The sequence below is a fragment of the Lepidothrix coronata genome, unplaced genomic scaffold (assembly GCF_001604755.1).
Source record: "Lepidothrix coronata isolate B3197 unplaced genomic scaffold, Lepidothrix_coronata-1.0 Scaffold52, whole genome shotgun sequence".
NCBI classification, from domain to species: domain Eukaryota; kingdom Metazoa; phylum Chordata; class Aves; order Passeriformes; family Pipridae; genus Lepidothrix; species Lepidothrix coronata.
In genome coordinates, this window is record NW_016690232.1 from 2,859,378 (window position 1) to 2,879,831 (window position 20,454).

A 20,454-nucleotide genomic window follows, 5' to 3' on the forward strand; every position below is an offset into this window, starting at 1 on the left:
GTATTTTTTGATCAATAAAGGAAGAAGGTACTTACAATTTTCTAGTATAACATTTCTTCTAGATAATATCCCATGATCAAACTTGCTGTCTTAGGTTTAAATACTACACTTTTACTGAGTATCTTGCTCAAACATAGCTCTGTTTCTGTGCAAATACAGCATCAGATGTTTTAGGACTTCAGCAGAAGACTGCTAGAGCCATAGGCTCAGTGGCTGCACACCTGCAAAACAGGTAACCCCACACAGTATAATTAAATTCCCCTTTCAGAGTTACAGATGGGAAATAATGAAGGATGTTTTTCTCAGGTGAAATCAGCAAAATTAGCGTTGGGATTTCCGTAATTCCAAGTGAGTTCTGGTCTTAAAATTCAGTAGATAGATGCTGAGAAGAAGCAGGATTCAACACTTAGTTCTGTTGGCTGGTTGTTCTGTTGGTGTTTCAACATAAAATAGCTGCTTTTTCTCCCCTCATCCCATCCCCTCACATTTTGAACAAGCCATTACAATCAGAAATCCGGTCTAAATTAGGTCTTTCCCGTAAGTGTTGTGGAGAGAAAGATTAAAATCACTCATTAAATACCTCAGGAAACTAAATTAAAAAGCTTGTTTATTTTAACAGATACTATCCTTACTGATGACTTCCCTTTAAAGAGTATTTGCTAGTTTTGGGAAACGAGGCTATTTAAAAACCAGATTTGTATACTGGCAATTACAGTTATTTTACTAGAGCTTAGGGGGGAAAAAAAACCCATGAGAATGGAAGTGGGAAGTGCCCAATTTGCAAATTACTGACCTGTATGCTATTCTTGGTTACGAGGCACACAGACATTTAATCTTGCTCTGAAATCAAAATCTTAATGCAATCATGATGGCATTTGAAGTGGTGCAGCACCAGGTTCAAGAGATCCTGCTCTGAGGTGATTATTGGGATGGAGATACCTGAACTCTGCTAATGAGGAATGGACTGAAAGTTTTGAGGATAAGAACAGGAAATTCCTCTCTGCTCAACCAAAACAAAGCCACAGAAGGGTGACAGAAGATGGGTAACTAGTGTAACAAGGCAGTAACAGCAGGATTTTTTTTATTTGTGATAGAAACTGGACTAAAGCCTCTCAAATTTCATAGTTTTTACTGTGAGAGTCACAGGCACATTGAAAAGAAAAAGCTACTCTATACCACCAGATACTGGTGGATAAGTGCAATAGGAGCCACAGCAAAGGGAAGAACTAGAATTTATACACAAATACCTCTTGAAGACTGCAAGTCAACAACGTGTTCCCTTGAAATCCACAAGTGAATTAAAGGTAGACTGGCAGGAAACAAAAAAAGTGAAATTTGTAGCAAGTCATTTCACAACAAATAAAGGGCAACATCCTGCCACAACAGTAAGCAGGTGAGTTAATTCACACACTGTCTAGGTGTACTGGGTTTGCCAGGAGGTGGTTATAACTGGAAATTATTGCTGGAAAAAAAAGAGAAAGGAAAAAAAGCATGATTATTCTCACAGGGAATAAAAGTGATATAGGGGAATCAGAAGGAAAGGAGCATTGGCAGAATTTGACATTGCCATCAGTCTGTTACGGGGGAGGCTCTTACAGGAACACCAAAGACATTGATCATTACTTTTATGGAACACAAATACTGGATTTTCAAAACCACGGAGTAAATCAAAGATTTAGATCATTGGTGAAGAACTGTAACAGCCAACCCCGCCCTCCACACCAATTTTTGTTAATGTGGATAAGATGAAAGGCCTAAAAAGTGATAAAGGAAACTGAAAAAAACCTCTGGTCAAAAGATGAGAGAACAGGTTTGGTCCTGTGGTGTTTTAAGCTGATGGCAAAATCCTGATGTATCCTAAAATATATCAGTGAGACAGGACTGGATGAAAACAAACTGGAGGTCAGATAATGTGGAAGTGTTTAATTAGACAGCACATCAAAAGGAGAGGAAAGGGCTTAGAACTGCATATTCTGCACAAAGGAATGAAAAATGAGGTATCTCTGGGGATTAATGACAGTATTATAAATTACTGCAGAGTCCAGTTACTCCAGATTTATGCCTACATACGTAGACACATTTAACTTTTATTTGTAATCAAAGTACAGCTCACAGTTAGGAGTTTTGAACTGCTGATTGTGTTCACAGTTTATTTCTTGTCATCTGACCATGTAATTTCATAGTCTGTATACACTTTCTTCAGTATCTCCACAGTCACTGAGTGATCTGCTTTTCCATAGCCCTGCAAGACAGAACAAATGTTTATTGGACATGGACAGTAAGCGTTCAGAACCATCCAGTTCTTGTCTACACAAATGATCCAGTTGTGATTTGATACTTCAAGTTGTTCACATACAAATCAAATACAGGCTCTAAAAGAATTATTCTTGAATTATCATATTTTTCCTGTTGTCCTCTCCAACTCCTCCCCCTCTCCTAATTCAAGATCTAGAAAATAAATGAGATGGGCTCAAGCAATCTCAAGTGGGAGGATGCATTTTTCACATAATTTCTCCATCAGAAAGCTTGTTTTAAAGTGTTTCAAACCCCTCAGCCACCGTATTTGCTGAATGTTCTTTTAAACCACAGAGATTGCATTGACCCACTTTAATGTATGGGCATACAAACATCTGATTTGGCTCAGCTGAAGGAAAAGGGAATAAGGCACCACATGTGCAAACATCAGAGTACTCTTCTAGCCACTAAAGAAATCAGTCTTCATGTTTTATTTATCTGCAATCTTGCCTTAGCTCATAATTGCTTAGTTTTAAGTATCTGTGCTCTTATGCCACTGCAATTCCAAACTAAGGCAAGGTCAGATGACCCATGTGATTTTTAACCCTCATTTAAATCACTGCTCAGTGTTACTTTCACTGAAATTTAAACCAGTTGTGGTAGAAGTTGCCTTTCCATTATTGTCTTACATGACTGAATGTCTTATCTTGATTTCTTATAATAGAACTGCAATTTTTTTCCCTGTGAAAAAGCCTTTACTGCACAACAGTGCAGTGTACTGATTAAAACCTGTGATTTACGGGCTGCTTTCTTTTTCCAGTAATATTTCAAACAACACTTAACTTAGAAGACAGAAAAAAAATAGCTCAAGACTGCATTATCACACAAAACATGTACTCTTATTCATCACTGACTCAGCCCCAAGAGGAACAGCTTAAATAAACTGCATTTAAACTGCACAGATTAAAACGGATGTGTTATAAAATTCACACTTCCGAAAAATACCAAATAATGTAGTTATGCCAGCTGTAAAGCAAGAGCTACAGATCACTCTTACATTGGTAACCACTTTAAAGACCCCATCCAGCCTTGCAAATAGCAACACAACATCTACTTCAAAAGAAATCATTGACTATTTCTCTGATTTCCATAAAGAACCAGGTTAGTTCTGCTTTAGAATCCGACAACAAACTTCTAAGTCAAGAGAAGCATTAAACCAATGTAATTAATATATTAACTTCTGACCTGCAACTGAGGTCATCTGGCCCTCCAGGTCTCTGCCTGACAAGCCCTCATGGCAATAAAACTCTGATTTTACATCATGCTCCTGTGTAAGCATCAAGGTACCAGAAGCACAGAAACAAGGTATTTTGCACAGACAACAAAAGCAAGAGTTGACCACTGCCATTAACACTAGTTTGGCAGCTGAGTAACATAGGTGTGAAGTCTCACCTAAAAACACAGTTGTGGTGAGGACTTAAAATTACAAGAATTTAACAGAAGAAGCACTGCCTTCTCACCCCACATAAATACTAAAGAGGTTTTTTTTCTTATGATTCCAGGTGCCAAGAGTCATCTTGGAACAAAAGCATCACCAACAAACACTTGATACATTCAAGGCCCAACCTTCACCGCTCATCTAAGGTAAGCAAATTTGAAGTAACCATCACTAACTATAGAAAATTAAAGGAACTTAATAGAACTATTTTCTTCCTGTCTAAATTAAAAGCCTAGAATCTTTACTCACAGTTATTACTACAGAAGCAGCTATGCTTTATCACTGAGCAACACCAGGGCCAGACTACAGCATTTCCCTGCATTAGAGAAATCCTGAACACTTATTGAGTCTTTCCTAAAGAAACTGAGCTTACATGGAAATGTAAGAAGTAACAAAAATGCTATTTTTATTCCACAAAACACATTACTACATCTTCACCTACTAAAAATTCACACCTGAACTGGGTCTACTCTTCTCACCCAACATATACACAGAGTAACAGGCACGATTTACAACATTTTTGTTGGCAAATGAAGATCATGCAATAACTGGATCAAGTCCCTGTAGCTACAAATGGGCCATTCCTGCTCTAGCAGTAAGATGGAAAGACTGGATCAAGAGATACCTACTTTCATTTTTGTTCTTGATTATAACTTAACCTAATGCTGAGTAATAGCCAACTTTATCTTTTTGGTCTCCCACCCTAAAACTATTGTTTTGCTAATCTATCTCACAAGTGAGCCAGGCGGGTTTTCCAGTCAATGTGACTAAAATTGCCAAAAGCCACCATCCTACAGAACATCAGAGACAAAAGGATTTAAATGAATATGAGATGCACTTACTGTAGAGAGCCCAAATACCCTGATTTTCTTGTCTTTGCTATTGTGATCAATTTTCCCTCCTCCAAGGCACTTGCACTCGTATCCCAGCTTTTCCATCTCAGGATTCACTTTTTCAAATATATGATCTGCACAAGAAGAATGGTGAGAGCCATTAGAATACGCACTAGGCATCAAGTACTCTGTTTTCCAGTCATTTTCCTCCAGCTTTTTCCACCTACAAGAGAGGGATATTTCTCTTCACGGGTATAGAAAAGCATGTTAAGTTTTATTATTTTAGTTTTTTTCCTTAGCCCATCTCGTTCTCCTAAATCGGGTTCGGGAATGGCACCTGACAGAGGGACGTAGAAAGGGGAAAACAGGGGCTTTCTGGGCTGCTCGGGACGGCGGCTCCCGCTCCCCTCAGCCCCGCCGGGGACGGTGACGGGGCCCCGCCGCCCGCTCGCCCCCTCACGCCGCGGGCTGTCACGCACTGTGGAACTCGGCCGCCCCGGTGCCGCGGACGATGTCCCGCTGCTCGCCGCCGCCCGGGCGCTGCAGGCGCACCAGGATGTACTTGAAGGTGCCCTCGGGGTCGATCTCCACGTCCCGCACGGCCGCCATGGCGGGGCCTGGCGGGGCGGGCGCGATGGCGGCGGGCGGGGCTGCGGGCGGGGAGGGGCTGCGTGAGGGCCTCAGGGCGCCCATCGGTCGAACAATGAGCGGCGTGAGCTGTGGGACAGCACACCTACGGTTCACTCTTGCCTTAGTAACCACTTTGAAGACCCCACGGGCAGGGACACTTTACACTATCCCAGGTCGCTCCAAGCCCCATCCAGCCTGGCCTTGAATATTCCAGGGATGGGGCATCCACAGCTTCTCTGGGCAACCTGTGCCAGGGCCTCACAACCCTCACAGGGAAGAATTTCTTTCCCATATTTAATCTAAATCTGCCCTCTTTCAGTTTAAAACCGTTCCCCTTGTCACCGGTTCACTGAGAGTAAATTTTTACTGAAATAAATTATTTTTACTGAATTAAAAAAAAAAATAATATTTACTGAATTAAAAAAAAAATTACTGAATTAAAAAAATTACTTCCATGCAGTCCTGAGCTCTCTTGTATTATGAATTCTCATGTTTTTAAGGAGTAGGAGCTGCTTTAAAACTTTCAGGATATTTCCACAAATGAGTTTCAACATAGCTACTTTTTAAAATACTATGTTGTAGGTCACTTCTAACTGAACTATTTTATTCTTTTCATGTATACAAGCAGTAAATTATCGTTGACGTGAATTTCTCCACCCGTAACAGTTTTAAAATCTAAAACTAGTACTTGAATGCAGATAGTATGCTATATAAATTAAGGTGTAATTAATTAAAAGCATTAGTAAAACAGAGGAAGAGTATGTCTCACCTTAATACACATTTAGAGATACTACAAAGATAAATGTAAATTTGGGGTTAGACTTTATTTTGAGACTTATTACTTTACAACTAGAGTTGTTTCCTAAACTACTGTGTTGGCCAAAACAATCCCTAATGAAAATTTCCAGTATTTTGTTGTTTCAGAGACTGTTGTTAGTTACCTTGTCCCTGCACAGAGCAGCAGCACCACTGTGAGGAAAATGAGCAGAGCCCCAGGAAGCTAAATCCTTGTTTGCTGAGGTTTAGGGGAGGAAGAGGTGTGAAGGGCTTTAAGTAGAAATCCATCCTCCTGTCTCAGCTGTTTGGGATTTCCAAGTTGGTCAGGGAAAGTGATAAAATCTGTGCCTGAGTGAGGGCCCCTTTAGGATCCTATGTCTCAGAGAGTCTTATGGAGCTGAGGTGGCTGTTCAAGCTTGCTTTGTCCAGTAGTAAGTTAGCCTGTAGAATTAGTCCTTTAAATTTGTTTCAAGTAACCTAAGAGGTCTATTTTTGTTTTGATTGTTTCTGTGTACACAGTTTATTCCTTAATTGTTTTGTTTGCCAATCTTGCCTAATATCTGGTGCTCCTATTTATCTTTCATTAAGAAAGCATTAGGGAGGCTGCTTGTTTGAATAACTCACCCCCTTTATTTTTTACTGGAACAGAATGCTTCACTTCCTCAAGCATAGAAGTCTTTTGCGTGACTGTGGAAAACTTTATTGCCCCATTTCAGTTGTGAGGCCTGGAAGGGGCTAGCAACAAACAACAATGGTAAGGATGGCAAAGGAAATACTTGTGACATACCTTAAATAGAAGCTAAATTTGAAAGGAATTTGCCCTCAACAAGGAGAACAGGCGTTGGGCTTCATCTGACATGAATTTGAGTAAATAAGTTTGTGGGTTAATAATAGTCAAAGCAGAGCTTTATCCTGTTTTCCTTAATGCTTTTCTCTTCCCAAGCGTCCACCTTGTCCAAAAGCAGTTTCCCACTCCATGCTGAGGTGTAGGAGTTTCCTGTTGGCTTTTAGGCCGAAGGCAAAAATTCCCTGCTGTTGGTGGGGATTGTTAGTGCGTCACTGTGGGCCTCGAGGGTACAAAGAGGATGGCGTGGGGCAACAGGGGTCTTAAACCAGAGACAGCCTGTTTTCCACAGAACTCCATGGAGGGACTTTCCTTTTGTAATGGACTTACTCATAGCTAACTGTGAGTTTGGCACTACTTTTTGAAAAATTAAGGGGTTTTTTATTTATTTGGCCAAGTGACATCTTGTCTTTTTGCAGTGGTGTCCTAAAACCCATTGTTCTGAGAAAAAGTATTGTAAACAAGTCGGGTAACAGTGAACTGATGTGATGATAATTAAGATAAAATAGTGGATATTTTTCTTGAGTAGTTGTAGGCAAATCACAAGGGTTAGCATTGCCAGAATTTTTTCCTTCTTCTGTGTTACAAATTGGGCTCGTTTTGTATTATGCTTTGCAGGTTTTGGACTGACCCAAATGACTAAAATTGCTCTGTCTGTGTCTTTCCTATCAGATTGTTTTAATTCGGATGGCCTTGGAAAATTCACCTATCCTTACACTGGCTTGTATTGCAATGTGTGTTGCAGTGGATTAAACTGTTGGTGTAACAAAACACATTGTTAGGCTGAATTTGGTGTGTGTCAGCCAAGATACTGGTTGAGCTGGTGCATCTGAACTTGGTCAAACTTCTCTACTTATTCCAGGAATCAGAGAGATTAAAAAGAAGCAGCAAAAGCTGTGGTTCATGTGGCATGGTCTGATAACTGGGTGTAACTATTGTAGCTACTCTGGTTCATTTTTGTAAAGGAACATGATATCCTGGTACCTACTGTAAGTACTTCCTGAGCATCTAGAGAGGGATAAAGCAGGTTATAGCCTTGTGCTCTCCATTGTACCCCTTATGTGACAGGGTGACCATGCTTTTTCTGCTTGATGATTTCTCTTGGAAATGTTAATAAACGTCAACTCAGCTTGAGATTGTGATAGAACAGTTGATGTTACCATATTCATACAGGTTTGATGAAAATAGGTGGAGGACTGAGGCACTGTGAGTGCCTGCTGAGAGAATGTGTTCCTGTGTATTGGGTGAAATATTTGGGTGATGGAAACTGCTGATGGGGATGAAGACCTTCTTGTCGTGCTTGAGTGCATTTCTGCTGGGCTTTGTGGTGGCATTAAGGCTGTGATGTTTGTATTTCTTTTAAAGTAACCTTATAGAAACACCTTTAGGGAAAAGTTAATTATGCAGTAGCTGATGGTTACAAAGAGAACATCAGTAACTTCCCTTCTCAGTAACCCAGTAACAGAAAAGATCCCTGAAAAAGCCTCTGTTGAAAGCCCAAATGGGGTAGCCCTTATGATGGCATATGAGACTTTCTGACTTCTAGTTAAAAGCTAATTTGGCCTTGAGTGGAATTATTCAGAAATTATAATGGATTATTGCCAACTGTCACTTATTTTATTAATGTGGATTGAAATGAAGGATGGAGAAGGTGTGGCTGTTCTGCTGCTGTATATGGAGATATCAAAGCCAATTGTAATTGAGCAAGTTGAGGTCACAGGAGTCACCTGGCTGCAGAAACAGAGTTCAGATCTGATAGGCTTATCCTGCCAAAATCCAGGATCAGTTTACTGTGTGGGTCTCAGATCTGCTATTTCTTGTTTGCTTTCAGTGCCCAGACTACACTAGTGAACTTGTAGGACATCTTAAAAGAAACAAAATGGATTGCAGTTCAAGATCAAATGTAGCATTTCATTTGAGAAAAGGCAAATAGGAGTATCCTAATGTCAAAACATCTTGATATTTATTTTGATATTTAACCTCTGAATGGCAAGTGACTAGAAAAAGGAACATTGTTGTGCAGCAGTGAAGTTTAACATGGGATTCTCTAAAGCCATTAGACCAATCCAGGTTCCCAGAGTCAGGAAAAGGGAAGCAATCACATTGAACTCCAGCTGTATAAATTTTTCCCTTTATTAAGCTCTCTGACAGCAGAGCACAAGGTGTAGGGATATATTTGGCTCCTGGTTGTATCACAGGAAAATATTAAGGAAAGAAGTTTGAAGTAGGGGATTTCCATCACATGTAACACACGAGAGAGAAAATAAAATGAGGGTCAATGTTCAGCTGTACTTTGCAAATTTTTTTGTAATCCCAGAGTGGGAGTACAGCCTGGAGTTGAGCAGAAGAATGCCTAATACACTGGTGCAAATGAAACACACTGTTGTAAGTTGTAATTATCATGGACATCAAAACACCACAGGTCTGCTTTGCTGCTTGGCTCACACAATTTAATAGGATTTGAATAAAGATTTTTCTTCAACAGCTGTTGATTAGCGGCTCCTCAGATTAGTGAAGAAGCTGGAACAAATTCAGGATAATAACATTATCTGTCTTAGCATTAACATCTTTGGGATCTGTGTATGTATATAGCCAGTCCAGGAGCCAGAGGCTTGGTTTGTGCACTGAAGGTTAGGAATCCAAGCCAACCTCTGGCATGCTGGAGTATAAAGGGCCTCTTCTGGGCCCTTCGTACCTTGCTTTGATCTCCTGTGATCCCTCTCAGAACCTGAACAAGGTCTGATGAAAACCAAGTCTTTTGTTCTGCTCCTCACAGAAGGCAGTTTTATAACCTCATTGCTCTGCTGGTTAGAAACAAAACACCCTCTGATTTTTGGTCTATATTTACTCACAGATGGTTTGTATCCATTTGGGTTTTTTGTACGACTTTATCCCTTTATATACAGAAAACTCGTTTACTTTTCTGAGCCTGTTGCATCCTTTCTGAGCCTTCCTAGCTGCTCCCTCTTCCCTAGGTTTAAACACTAATTTCTAATGGACACCTGGAAAGGCATTTCTCTAGAGGGCACTTCTTGGAATATCTCCACCCTTTGGAAAGCCCAGAGTTGGCTACCAGGGGGTGTCATTCTCCTGGTTCTCCTTCTGGATAACCATAAATATCACCTGCCTGTCACAGGATTGTTAGTCTTTGAAGTACTGAATGAGTGCTCCTGCCTTGAATCCCCTTGTTCAGTGGAACCAGCCCGCTAGGTTTGTTTCCAGGGCTCTGCTGTCCTTTGGTTGTCCTTCCCTGCTCTCCCTGTCCGTGCCTGGCACCATATGTTGGGGGCATGATGGAAGTGGTGTGCAGGTGATGATTCCTGAGTCCCAGCTGTTACCCTGTGGTCTGCAGAGACAAACAGTGTGAATGAGTTGTTTAATTGATCAGAGTTCATTTGTGTGGGATATGTGACATCCTGAATAGAAGGGCCTCGTAGCTGCTTTTCTTCAAGGTAAACTCACGCATTTGCACTCATGGGTTAGAGATATGAGGCTATTTTGAGTGGTGGGTTTAGGGCTGGAAGTAGTCAGCCTGGAGAGAAACCATGTCCTTCCTTTGTCATGGTGTTGGGACTGCATTTCCTAGGGAAAAAATCAGAATGAAGGAATGTGGAATGTAACGGTATGAAGGCTTACCTGCAGAATTCTGGACATAAACTGAACTTCTGTCCTTTGACTTAACCTTCAGATAAACCTTTGTCTGTCTTTGACTCTAGAAGGTATAGAGCAACTGCACTGCTAATTTCCTTATCTTTAAGTAAGCATAAATCTGGATCTTTCATTTTATTTTGGCAGTAAGGCAGCTTCCCCTCTGTATTTTATTTGTATTTATTTGTTGCTTAGAAGTACAAATAAACTGAACTCCTAACAGCTTTAAATAAGAATGTTGCATGCAGGCCCAGAATTATTTTATAAATGATAAATGGCAATTCCTTCCCTTTCTGCTGATCCAATGCCTATTATAAAAGTTATCTTATCTTATTATTACTTCTGTCATCTAAATAATCAGGCTCTGCTATTGTTTGTGATTATGTGTTGCTACAAAAGATGAGTAAATGCCTATTGATAAATGAAAGGGGGGAAAAAACCCCAACTAATTTATACCAGGAAGGATAAATATAGAATCAATCGTTTAGTTTGGAAAAAACTCTTAGGATCAGAGTCCAACCATAAACTTAACACTGCCAGGTCCACCACTAAACCATGTCCCTAAGCACCTAAATGTCTCCAGGGATGGTGACTGCACCAGTTCCCTGGGCAGCCTGTTCCAGTGCTTGACAACCCTTAGGGTGAAGGGTTATTAATGGGGTCTGTGGGGTGGGATACATGTTCAGCATCTGAGCAAATTGACTTTGTGGGTTGCTTTTTAGGCTCAAAGATGGAAGTGCAGCAGTTTCAGGGGAGGTGACACTCATTCTTCCTGATGAGTCAAGAAATCTAAAAGTGTTGTAAGAGCAAAATGTTCACTGGGAAAGTTAAAGTATTGTTTTCATGCCCCAGGAAATAAGGAAAGTCCTAATTATCTTGACACCAGTTAACTGGAACTTTAAAAAGCCTTGTGGTGCCATGTTTTTTTTTCTCTGGGAAATGATAATATTAAGCAATTTAATACCAATGCTTTCAGTGTTAGTGATGATTCCTTTGTTCTTGAAATAACTCCTATAATGCAGCAACTGAAGTACTCTCCACTAATAACCTTGTGTTAAACATGCCTGCCCTAAAAAGTAATTACAAATCCAGCTGATAGAAATAAATTTCTTTCTTTGAATAATTCATGGTTGTGGCAAACTTGTGGTGGAGTGGCTAAAAGTGCTCCTGAAAGAGTATTTAATTCAAGAGCTTCTGTTCTCTCGTGGTCTGACTGAGAAAAATCAGGAGCAGTGTGAATCATGTGCCTTTGCCAGCTGTTGTTGAGTGGGGTTTTACTTCTCAGTCCTGTGCAGTTGTTCCTTGTACTTTGGTCTCCTGCCTTGAAGATTTCAGATACCAAGTGATAAGACCTCGCTCCACAGAATTCCAGTAGTTTTGGTGATGGGCCTTTCTGCTGCTTGGTTTTATAGATGGCATCAGACAGTGATGATAATCTCTGGGGCTTGGCTTGAAATACCGAGGTCAGTATCACCCAAACACTTTTCAGATACATGATCCAAAACTTCTAGGTCCTTCAAAAGATGAGGCTCTCTGGTTTGTGATTTGCTGCAGATAGCATTTGGAGAGTTTGTTTACTGCTTGTTTCCCAGTGAAAAAATTAAGGACTAACATCTCTGACTGTCCTTGACTGAAGCTTGCTTAGTAGACGTTCCTTTCTAGAGCAGCACAGCTCTTGAGATGGGCAATTTGGGCTGAAAACTTATGGAGAAATTTGAGAAATCATAATATTGAAATTATAAGATGCTGGTTTTTATGATTTTTAAAAAATGTTATTGAACACTGATTTGGTTACGGAGTCAAACATGTTAAATTCTGTGTCCATTGATGTGTAAAAATGATGTTCCTGGAACTGACTTAATCACAGAAGAGAACAGATCTGAAGCTTGGAATTTGTAAACAAATGGTGAGGGGTATTAGTAAAGAAGGGAAGCTACTGCCTCTTCATCCTTTTTTTGTAGTCTCTCTCTCATAATACTGCAAATGGAGAATGGAAGGTCATGTCAGAACTCCAGTGCTGCCCATAGTTCACATACTCTCTAAGTCAAAGCAGTGTTTTCTGGGAACAGAGCTAGGCAGAAGATATGCAAAGAATCTGCAAAACAAAAAACCTATCTCATGATGACTGTTTTTACAGTACCAACCACCTGCTTAATCCTGAAACTTGCCCTCACTCCTCTCACTTGCCAAAAACCGTAATCGTTCTGTTCCTCAGAGCCAGCATTCCCATCGGTGCCAGTCCTGGGACACCTCACCTGCTGTGGAACAGAGCTGGGCAGTAAAATCAGCAGTGCTGGGTCAATGCATGTGTTACATAGCCATTCTTTCCTGTGTGCATGAAGGGTAGCAAGGCTCCAAGACCTTCTCTGCCATGATTTCCAACACTGGAATTAGAAATAATCAAGTTCTGCATGGGATCAGTTCCACCTGCACCCATGGACTGCCAGTGTGTGATGTTAAGGCCTGCCCTGCTTTTATCTTAACTCAAGGTGTGAGTCGTTGTTTCCTCTGCTCCTTTGCTTTCTTTGATGTTTCGGTCTCTGAATCCCAGCTGGCCCAGTGCAAGTGATCCCTGGCCTCAGGGTGGATTCTTCAGTGGGTATTTTTGCCTGTTTGGGGGAAATTGAGCACTATGAGTCACAGCAGAGTTCCCGAAATAAGAAGGAGAGATAAGATTTTCTGGCTCCTGGGGTTCCACTCCAGACAGAGTGGAGACTGTCTGAGGCAGCCTTGCAAAATTCCAGCGCCTTGGTAGCAGTTGCACTGCCTACCTTATTCACACTTAATGAGACACAGAGGCTAAGAAGGGATGAGTATGTGTTTGGAAATTATCTTTGCTTCCCATCTAGACCTCGGGGAAAACTTTTGCCTTAAACCTTTTGTCTCTGAATTTTTGAAGAATCCTCTCCAAACAGGAAACACCTTCTCTACTGGCACCAGAACTCCTTTTCCCCTCAAGGCTGGCTAAAGCTCTTATTTTTCCTCTTCTAGTGAGCGTCACTGTGGGTGAAGCTGGACACTTTTCCATTACTTCAAAATTTCAAGTGGCTCTACAGCTCTTTGCCATGGAATACAAAACATTTTGACATAAGTAGTGATCAAGTGTTTTAATTTAGGAATGAGGAATATACCTTCTAGGAGAGAGATGGAACTGGATTACTCAGAGGTACTTAATGCTCTATTATTTTGTCTGTTGACATAACAGAATCATTAACATTTTAAAAAAGGAAGGCTTACAAATATGTAAATGCAGATGTAATCTTACTGTACAGGTGAAGAAAAAGTCTTTTCTAAAGACGTGGAAAATGAATCTTTGCCTTTTTTTATACATACAAATAGATGTCTATATATTCTGCTTATCTGAGATCCCACCATGTTCTGTGTTTGTCTTGGATTTGTGATTTCTGCAAGTTCAACAGAGAACTTTAGGTAATGCAAAATAATTTGCATTGCATTGAATTTTCGTGAGCTACCGATAAAGATACTGAAAAATGTTTTTCAAACCAAGACTTGAAATTTCCAACAGAAAGGTAGACTCTACAAAACTCCTGTTTTAGCATTTCATGGTTTCTTTGGAAAGTTTTCCTTTGAAACTTTGTCACTACAAATCAAGCCACCACTACTTGTTATGCACCAACTGGACATAAAACATTGTTGATCACATGCCTCCTAAGTACTCTGGAATAACTTTTAGGTTTTAGAAGGTGGTAAAGATTTCTTTCCTCCATCACCCTTTTGTACAGTGGGGTGGGAATAAAATAGTTCTCTTGGACAGAGAGTGATCTTTGAAAAACTGCCCTTTGAGTAGTGATTCCATCTCTTATATGCTCATTTTATGGTGATTTCAACTAAGCATTGTTGCACTTGTTTCCTCATAAGAATGTCTCATGGGACATTATTAAAAGTCTTAATTATAACAAACCATAGTCCACTATTGTTTCTTTGTTCCTGACTCAACCTAGACCACAAACTTGATTGATCTGCCAGGAAGAGATCAATTCTATCAGTGTCAGCTGTTCTGAACAGCTTAGCAGCTGCCTGCTGATTTTTCAATTATTTTCTTTAACATTTTTTCAGTGTTATTCTGGTATTTTTCTAGGAGCTCACGTGGAAGGCCCGGCTTCTAATTACCTTGATCTTCCTTTCCTAGACACAGAAAGGCAATATTTGCTTTTTGCCAGCCCTCTGACACCTTTTCCCATACTCCCAAAGGTAATTACTGGGGTTTGGATCCTTAAACAGTAGCTTGATTGCCTGTAACTAATATAAAGAGTCTTCACTCCAGTCTTTCCTACTCTGACCTGTTCTCTTTTCCTGGTGCAGTGAGTATCTATCAACTTTTCTCTGTATAAAAGAAATGCCATTTGACATGTCCTCTGTCCATTCCTGTCCTTTAAATAGCAGGTCCCACTGGGGTTTGTTGTTTTTACTCCTAATATGTTTACATAGCCTTTTCTTACCTTCTCTATCTCATAGTGGCCTGCTAAGGAAACCCTCCAACTAGAAAATCAGTTGCTATTAGATAATCCTTGTTAGGCACCTCTGTTTGTAAGGTAAAAGAGGTGATCTGGAGCATTCCCATCCACTTGTAAAAAAAGCTTGTAAAAAGCTGGGCTTTCATTTGTGGGAATGAAAGCCTGGAGTGTGTAAGAAAAATAAGTGTTCAGCATCTCTAAAAATTTGCCTAAAGTTTAGAGTCTCCTATTTTTCTGGCAGAGAGGAATTGTATTAATTTTAAGGAACTATGTCTGTGCCCATGTAGTGTAAGAGGAGAGTGGACAACTTCCCAGCTCTGTACAGCACCAGAAAGGAAGCTCTTATGTTCCCAAATCAAGTGGCAAAAGAGGAAAAAAGCATGAATGTGAAATAACTGTGGGAAGAGAACAAACCAGTAACATGGAAACCAGCTAAGGGGCAGGCTGCATGGCATTGCTAGCTTGATTAGCTACAGTTCAGTCTGAGTAACTGTATCACAGGTATTTTTCCTGAAATACGTGTATAACTTAGGCCATATTTCCAATATGAGCTTTAGCTTGGAGGAATCCCAGTCTTCCTGAGCAATAGGGTCGAAATTTTAAGTGCTTTTGACTTAATAAAGCGGTTCTAACTTCTGTTGTGCTTTGGAAAATGCTTTTCAGGCCTTTTTTTTTACCCCTTTGAAAATTTTGCATGTGTTCGTCTTCCATGATATTACAAGGAAATAAAAACGTAATCAGTGAATGGCAGAATTCCCTGGGAAAAACCAAAAAGAGCCCCCTCTCAGTGTATAAGGGAATACTGCCAACAAAAAGAGTCAGTCTTTTTTTAGTCTGGAATTTTTGCAAGCATATTGCTTTTAGGCTTGGGTGTTTTGTTATTTTTTGTGGGGGGGGTTCTTTATCTGCTGCAGACAGGAGGTCTCAGACAGCCCACGTGAAGGAAGACTATTGTAAATTCTGAAATATTCTCTTCCTTCCTCCGGAGATTCCACTGACAAAGCAATTCTGCTAAAGTTTTCCCGCTCGGCTTCAGAGCTTCTGCCATGACAAGGATGAGCATTTACCAGTAGGAAGCTCATTAAATGACTTGGGAAAGGGAATATCCAGGAAAAAAAATGTAGGGTTTTCTGGCTCCTGAGAGGGTAAAAACTGTTCTGGAGTTGCCTGTAATTTTTTTTTTCTATAATATCTATAATTATAACAGCTGATCAATGTTTTAGAAAATAAAAAAAAGCCTGCCCTATCAAAACTCATTAACATTAGTCTGTGTTACAATAATGTTTACAGAACCCCTGGGAAATTATGCCCTGCTGCACAAGGTACTGTACAGGTGCTTTAAAAGCACCAGCTCCTCTCTGTTTTCTTCAGGTGGTAAACCTTCCTAATAGAGAAGGGTTGGCAAACTGGGAGTGTTTTCATTCCCAATTTACGGCAGAGGCTAAAGATGTAGCAGTCCTGACCTGATGCTGCCTGGAAACCTCTGGAAGTCTGGTTCTTCTAAGCAAAGCTGGCCCAGGCCAGCCAAGAGCTAACCTCAACTTTCCAGAGTTTCCTGATGGTCAGTTTGTGTTTCTGGCTTTGCTGGTTCACACCTGCTAGGAAGTGTTCCTCTCCCTACAAATATGCAGTATGGTGGTTTTAATCCTCACACTCTTCAGTAACTAACTTTGACTTGCTTTCTAGATCTTTTTTTTTTGCAATTTCCATATTTTGTTAATAACTGAGGCTGTTTTAGAATATACTCTTTATTCTATGCTCTTTTTTGAGGTGGATTCCTTTGATGGGCAGAGATCTATTAAGATGTTTTTTTGTGAAAAAATTGGGAATTGGTCCCAATTGAGATGTTAGCTTGGAAGCCAGGAGTCACTGTTGGTTTTTTTGTAAGACAAGGCTGAGGCTCCAAAATAAGAGCTCCAACATGCACTGTATAAACTATAACTATGCTTTACAGATATAAAGTGGGTGCTACCCTGTGCCCTCCTATAGCTGACAACCCTTGTTGAGTCCTTTGCGTGTTGAGCCTCATTAAACCTCATCCATAATGGTGAAGCTTTATGCAGTAGTGTAATTAATCAGTGTATAGACAATAAATGTGCATGAATTCAGTGTATTGTCTTGTCTACCTGAAATATTATGTGCACCTGTTCAGGAATTGTAACTCCATTGAGATCAGGATATTGGACATATAGTCCAAGTGAAATCCACATTCCAAGCTTGACTGCTACAAGTGACTGATGAACCTGTGTTGTGAGCAGGACTGTAGAAGAGGATTAGCAATCCTGGGACTGGGCAAACCTTCCCACAGATGAGAGCTCTGCACAGGGAAGGGCTTGTCCAGTGCTGCAGTTCATCTTTTACTCAAACTTAGTTAACCAGCTTTGAGTGTTGGTGCCTTTCCTACTGAGATACCTGAAGAACTGGCACCTCCCTGGTGCAAAACACTGTGCCAGGTAAAAGACTGGAATCTGGTTATTCATGCAGCCAACTCGAACTGTCTTCTTCCTCCTTGATATCCTGGAATTGTGTGTTTCTGTCAGTAAGAGCATGTAAAGTGTGGCACTTGGCAGTTTGTCAGCACAGTGTGTCTTTCCTGGAGGGTTGATTTGTCAGGAGAAAAGACATCCGTTTTAACGTGAGGGGAGGGCCAGATCCTGGGATTTTCCAAGATATTTTTTTCCAAACGTCTTTCCTGTCTCGTGCAGGAGTGGCTAGTTGAGGGAATAAAAGGCAGGGGGTTACAGAGTCGAGGCACTTGGAGCTGAACTTGATCTTCAAGTCCGAGTTCATCAACTTAGCCACGGAAAGGAGCCACTGAGAGATATTGCAGAGGAACTTCTGCCACGGGGACTCTGCAGCTGCCACCTGTGAGTAGAAATGCACTGTGCTGTTCTGTTTAACTGCTCAGCTAAAAGAGAGCTGGACAGCTGCAATTCTGTGTTCTTTAAAGCTGTTCACTTTTAAAAGATATCTTGATACGAAGAACTGTTTCAAAATGAATAATTTCCAAAAAAAATTGAAAGTTTATTTAAGTTTTTAGAATAATTGTTTCAAAGCATGTAGAAAAAAATTGCATAGGCAGTATTTTATATTGAATTGTAACAGGTCAGTGTTTGTTCTTTACAAATGTGTTTCTTTGGTCTCTCAGAGCCATCTGCTTTAAAAGATAAAGAAGAGAAAACACTCAAACATGGTTTGCTTGTGGTTCCTATCTCTTCTTACTTATGGTAAGTGTGTATTGCTCCATTTGTATTGGATTTGGATGGTGATATTAATGTGACTGTTCTGTTTGAGCTCAGCATTAAAAGAACTTTTGAACCTGCCCTAACTAACCTGAGCCTGGGTTCACACAGAAGCACCTCTAACTGCAATGGCACGTTTCCCTGCTTGCCTGTCAAATCCATACTTGGCTCCTATAGCCTGCTGTGAAGTCCCAAAGCTTTCTGTGGCCAGACATAGTTTCACAGGCTGAAGTCCCTGTACTTGGATCTGACAAGCCTGGCTTGAAACTTGCCAGTTGATTATTTATAAAATAATTGCCACTGATTTTTATGCAGTTTCAGATATTGACAAGGTTGCAATATTTATAGAGCTTTATTTATCCTTTTTTAGAGAGAGAGGAGGGGAAAAGTCAGACACCAACTTTTGGACATCTTTTCATTCTAGGACTTACAGTGCTGCAGGGGGCGAATGGTTGGACATACCATTATTCAGACAGAAACATGACCTACAGGGAAGCAGAGGAGTGGTGCAAAAAGAGGTATACTAACATGGTTGCCATCCAGAATAAGGAGGAAATCAACTATCTCAATAACTTCTTACCCTATAATCCGGGTTACTACTGGATTGGAATCAGAAAAATTAATGATGTGTGGACCTGGGTTGGAACTAACAAAGAACTGACAGAAGAAGCGAGAAACTGGGCTTCAGGTGAGCCAAATGGCAAAGGGAACAACGAGGACTGCGTGGAAATCTACATCAAAAGAGGGAAGGATGATGGCAAATGGAATGATGAACAGTGTGAGAAAAAGAAGGTCGCCTTGTGCTACACAGGTATGGAGTGATTAAGGTCATTCTAGTGTGTCCCTGTGGAGGTGAGATGGTGGGTGGGATGAGTTGTTTAGTCTTACATATTAGCTACCTGACCCTGTAAGCACTTGTACACTTATGCTTGCTTTCAGGGTAGAGGTTGTCCTTGTTCTAAGACTTAGATTTATTGTTCCTTTTGCATTTTAAATATTGCTAATATCTACCTGAGAACAAGTGGTCTTGGGAGTTTCCAGCCAGTAGAATCCTTTCACTGTGAACTAGTCTGTCAAAAGTGTGGATTTCAGAATCCTTTCTGTGGAATTACAGGATAATCTTAAGTACCAAACCCTCTGATTTTGTTTTGCTATACAAAGGGCTTGCTTAGTGTCAGAAAGATAAACAAATTGCTAGCCACGTTTCCTTAGTGGCCATCGTTGATTCCTTTATCATTTGCTGTATTATTTTTTTTCAGCTTCTTGCAACCCATCTCTCTGCAGTGGCCGTGGAGAATGTATAGAGACTATTAACAGTCACACCTGCCATTGTAACCCTGGGTTCTATGGCCCTGAATGCGAGTTTGGTAAGATTATTTCATCCTGCTTTTTGACCAGCCCATGCTGGCTGGTGTTCATTTTGGCTTGTTGGTTTAGCTGCTCATGCCCCTGACTGTGTACCTTCTTGTGCTTCTCTGAAGTTGAGAGTTGTGATCCACTAAGGAAACCTGAGCACGGGAGCCTCGAGTGCAACCATCCATTGGGGAACTTCAGCTACAACTCATCCTGCACAGTTCAGTGTGAGGAAGGCTATGAACTGACTGCACTGGAATCTGTACACTGCACCTCCTCTGGGGTCTGGTCTGCCCCCCTTGCAGCATGCAAAGGTGAGCTTTCTGCATTATACACAGCTCTGTAAACTTGTTTCTCTGTCAGTACATAAAAATTGAACTCTTGCCAATTCCTTTGGAACTAATTACATGGTGTGGGTGCTATTTTGTTTCACTACACGGGTCTCTGTTCCTGAAGGGATGAAATGGGCAGGATGAATGTTTTGGCCCTGGCCAAAAACATCTTTCCCTGCTTGTAGGGAAAGATTTTTCCACCTCTTGGGTGGGAACAGGGAATGGAAATGACCAACCTGTGAGACTGATCATAACAGGCTAGTTACACCTGACTGTAGGAATTATTTTTTGAGGTTCTTGGCTTAGAATAAGCTACAGTTTGAAGCAAATAAAAGCATCAAACATCACCCAACAGGAATCAAAATCAAGTTGCTGTTATGAGCTGAGTTATGAGCTGTGAATGAATTTACAGTCTTGCCTTAAGATTCAGTTTTCCATTTTGAGATATTGCCCCTCCTGCCTGTTTTCTGAAATGGCAGCATAGTAAATCTCCTTTCTAAAGCTGCTCCCGTTTAGTGGGTATGTTGATAAGCTTCAGAAAATAAAAAAATTTGATTTGTTACAAGCTAAGCTCTGTGCTGTCTCTT

The 20,454-nt window shown here is 40.6% G+C and overlaps 2 protein-coding genes across 2 annotated transcripts in view; one reads left to right on the plus strand and one right to left on the minus strand.

Moving 5' to 3' along the window:
• The first annotated feature begins 39 nt into the window (after positions 1-39).
• SELL (selectin L) overlaps positions 40-20,454 on the plus strand; it is a 24,597-nt gene continuing 4,182 nt past the window's right edge. Inside the window, exons 1-9 of the mRNA XM_017815646.1 lie at positions 40-1,393; positions 3,798-3,879; positions 6,622-6,727; positions 14,565-14,677; positions 17,646-17,807; positions 18,089-18,167; positions 18,607-18,993; positions 19,442-19,549; positions 19,664-19,849. Of these exons, the coding sequence (XP_017671135.1) occupies positions 18,131-18,167; positions 18,607-18,993; positions 19,442-19,549; positions 19,664-19,849 (718 nt within the window). The 5' untranslated portion in view covers positions 40-1,393; positions 3,798-3,879; positions 6,622-6,727; ... (1 more) ...; positions 17,646-17,807; positions 18,089-18,130. The remainder of the gene's footprint in view (positions 1,394-3,797; positions 3,880-6,621; positions 6,728-14,564; positions 14,678-17,645; positions 17,808-18,088; positions 18,168-18,606; positions 18,994-19,441; positions 19,550-19,663; positions 19,850-20,454) is intronic.
• On the minus strand, positions 1,904-5,238 carry LOC108497801 (14 kDa phosphohistidine phosphatase-like). The gene is made up of 3 exons (XM_017815763.1): positions 5,046-5,238; positions 4,576-4,700; positions 1,904-2,242 (listed from the first exon to the last, which is right to left on the minus strand). Exons 1-3 carry the CDS (start codon positions 5,173-5,175, stop codon positions 2,150-2,152), a joined length of 348 nt encoding a protein of 115 aa, XP_017671252.1. The 5' UTR covers positions 5,176-5,238; the 3' UTR covers positions 1,904-2,149.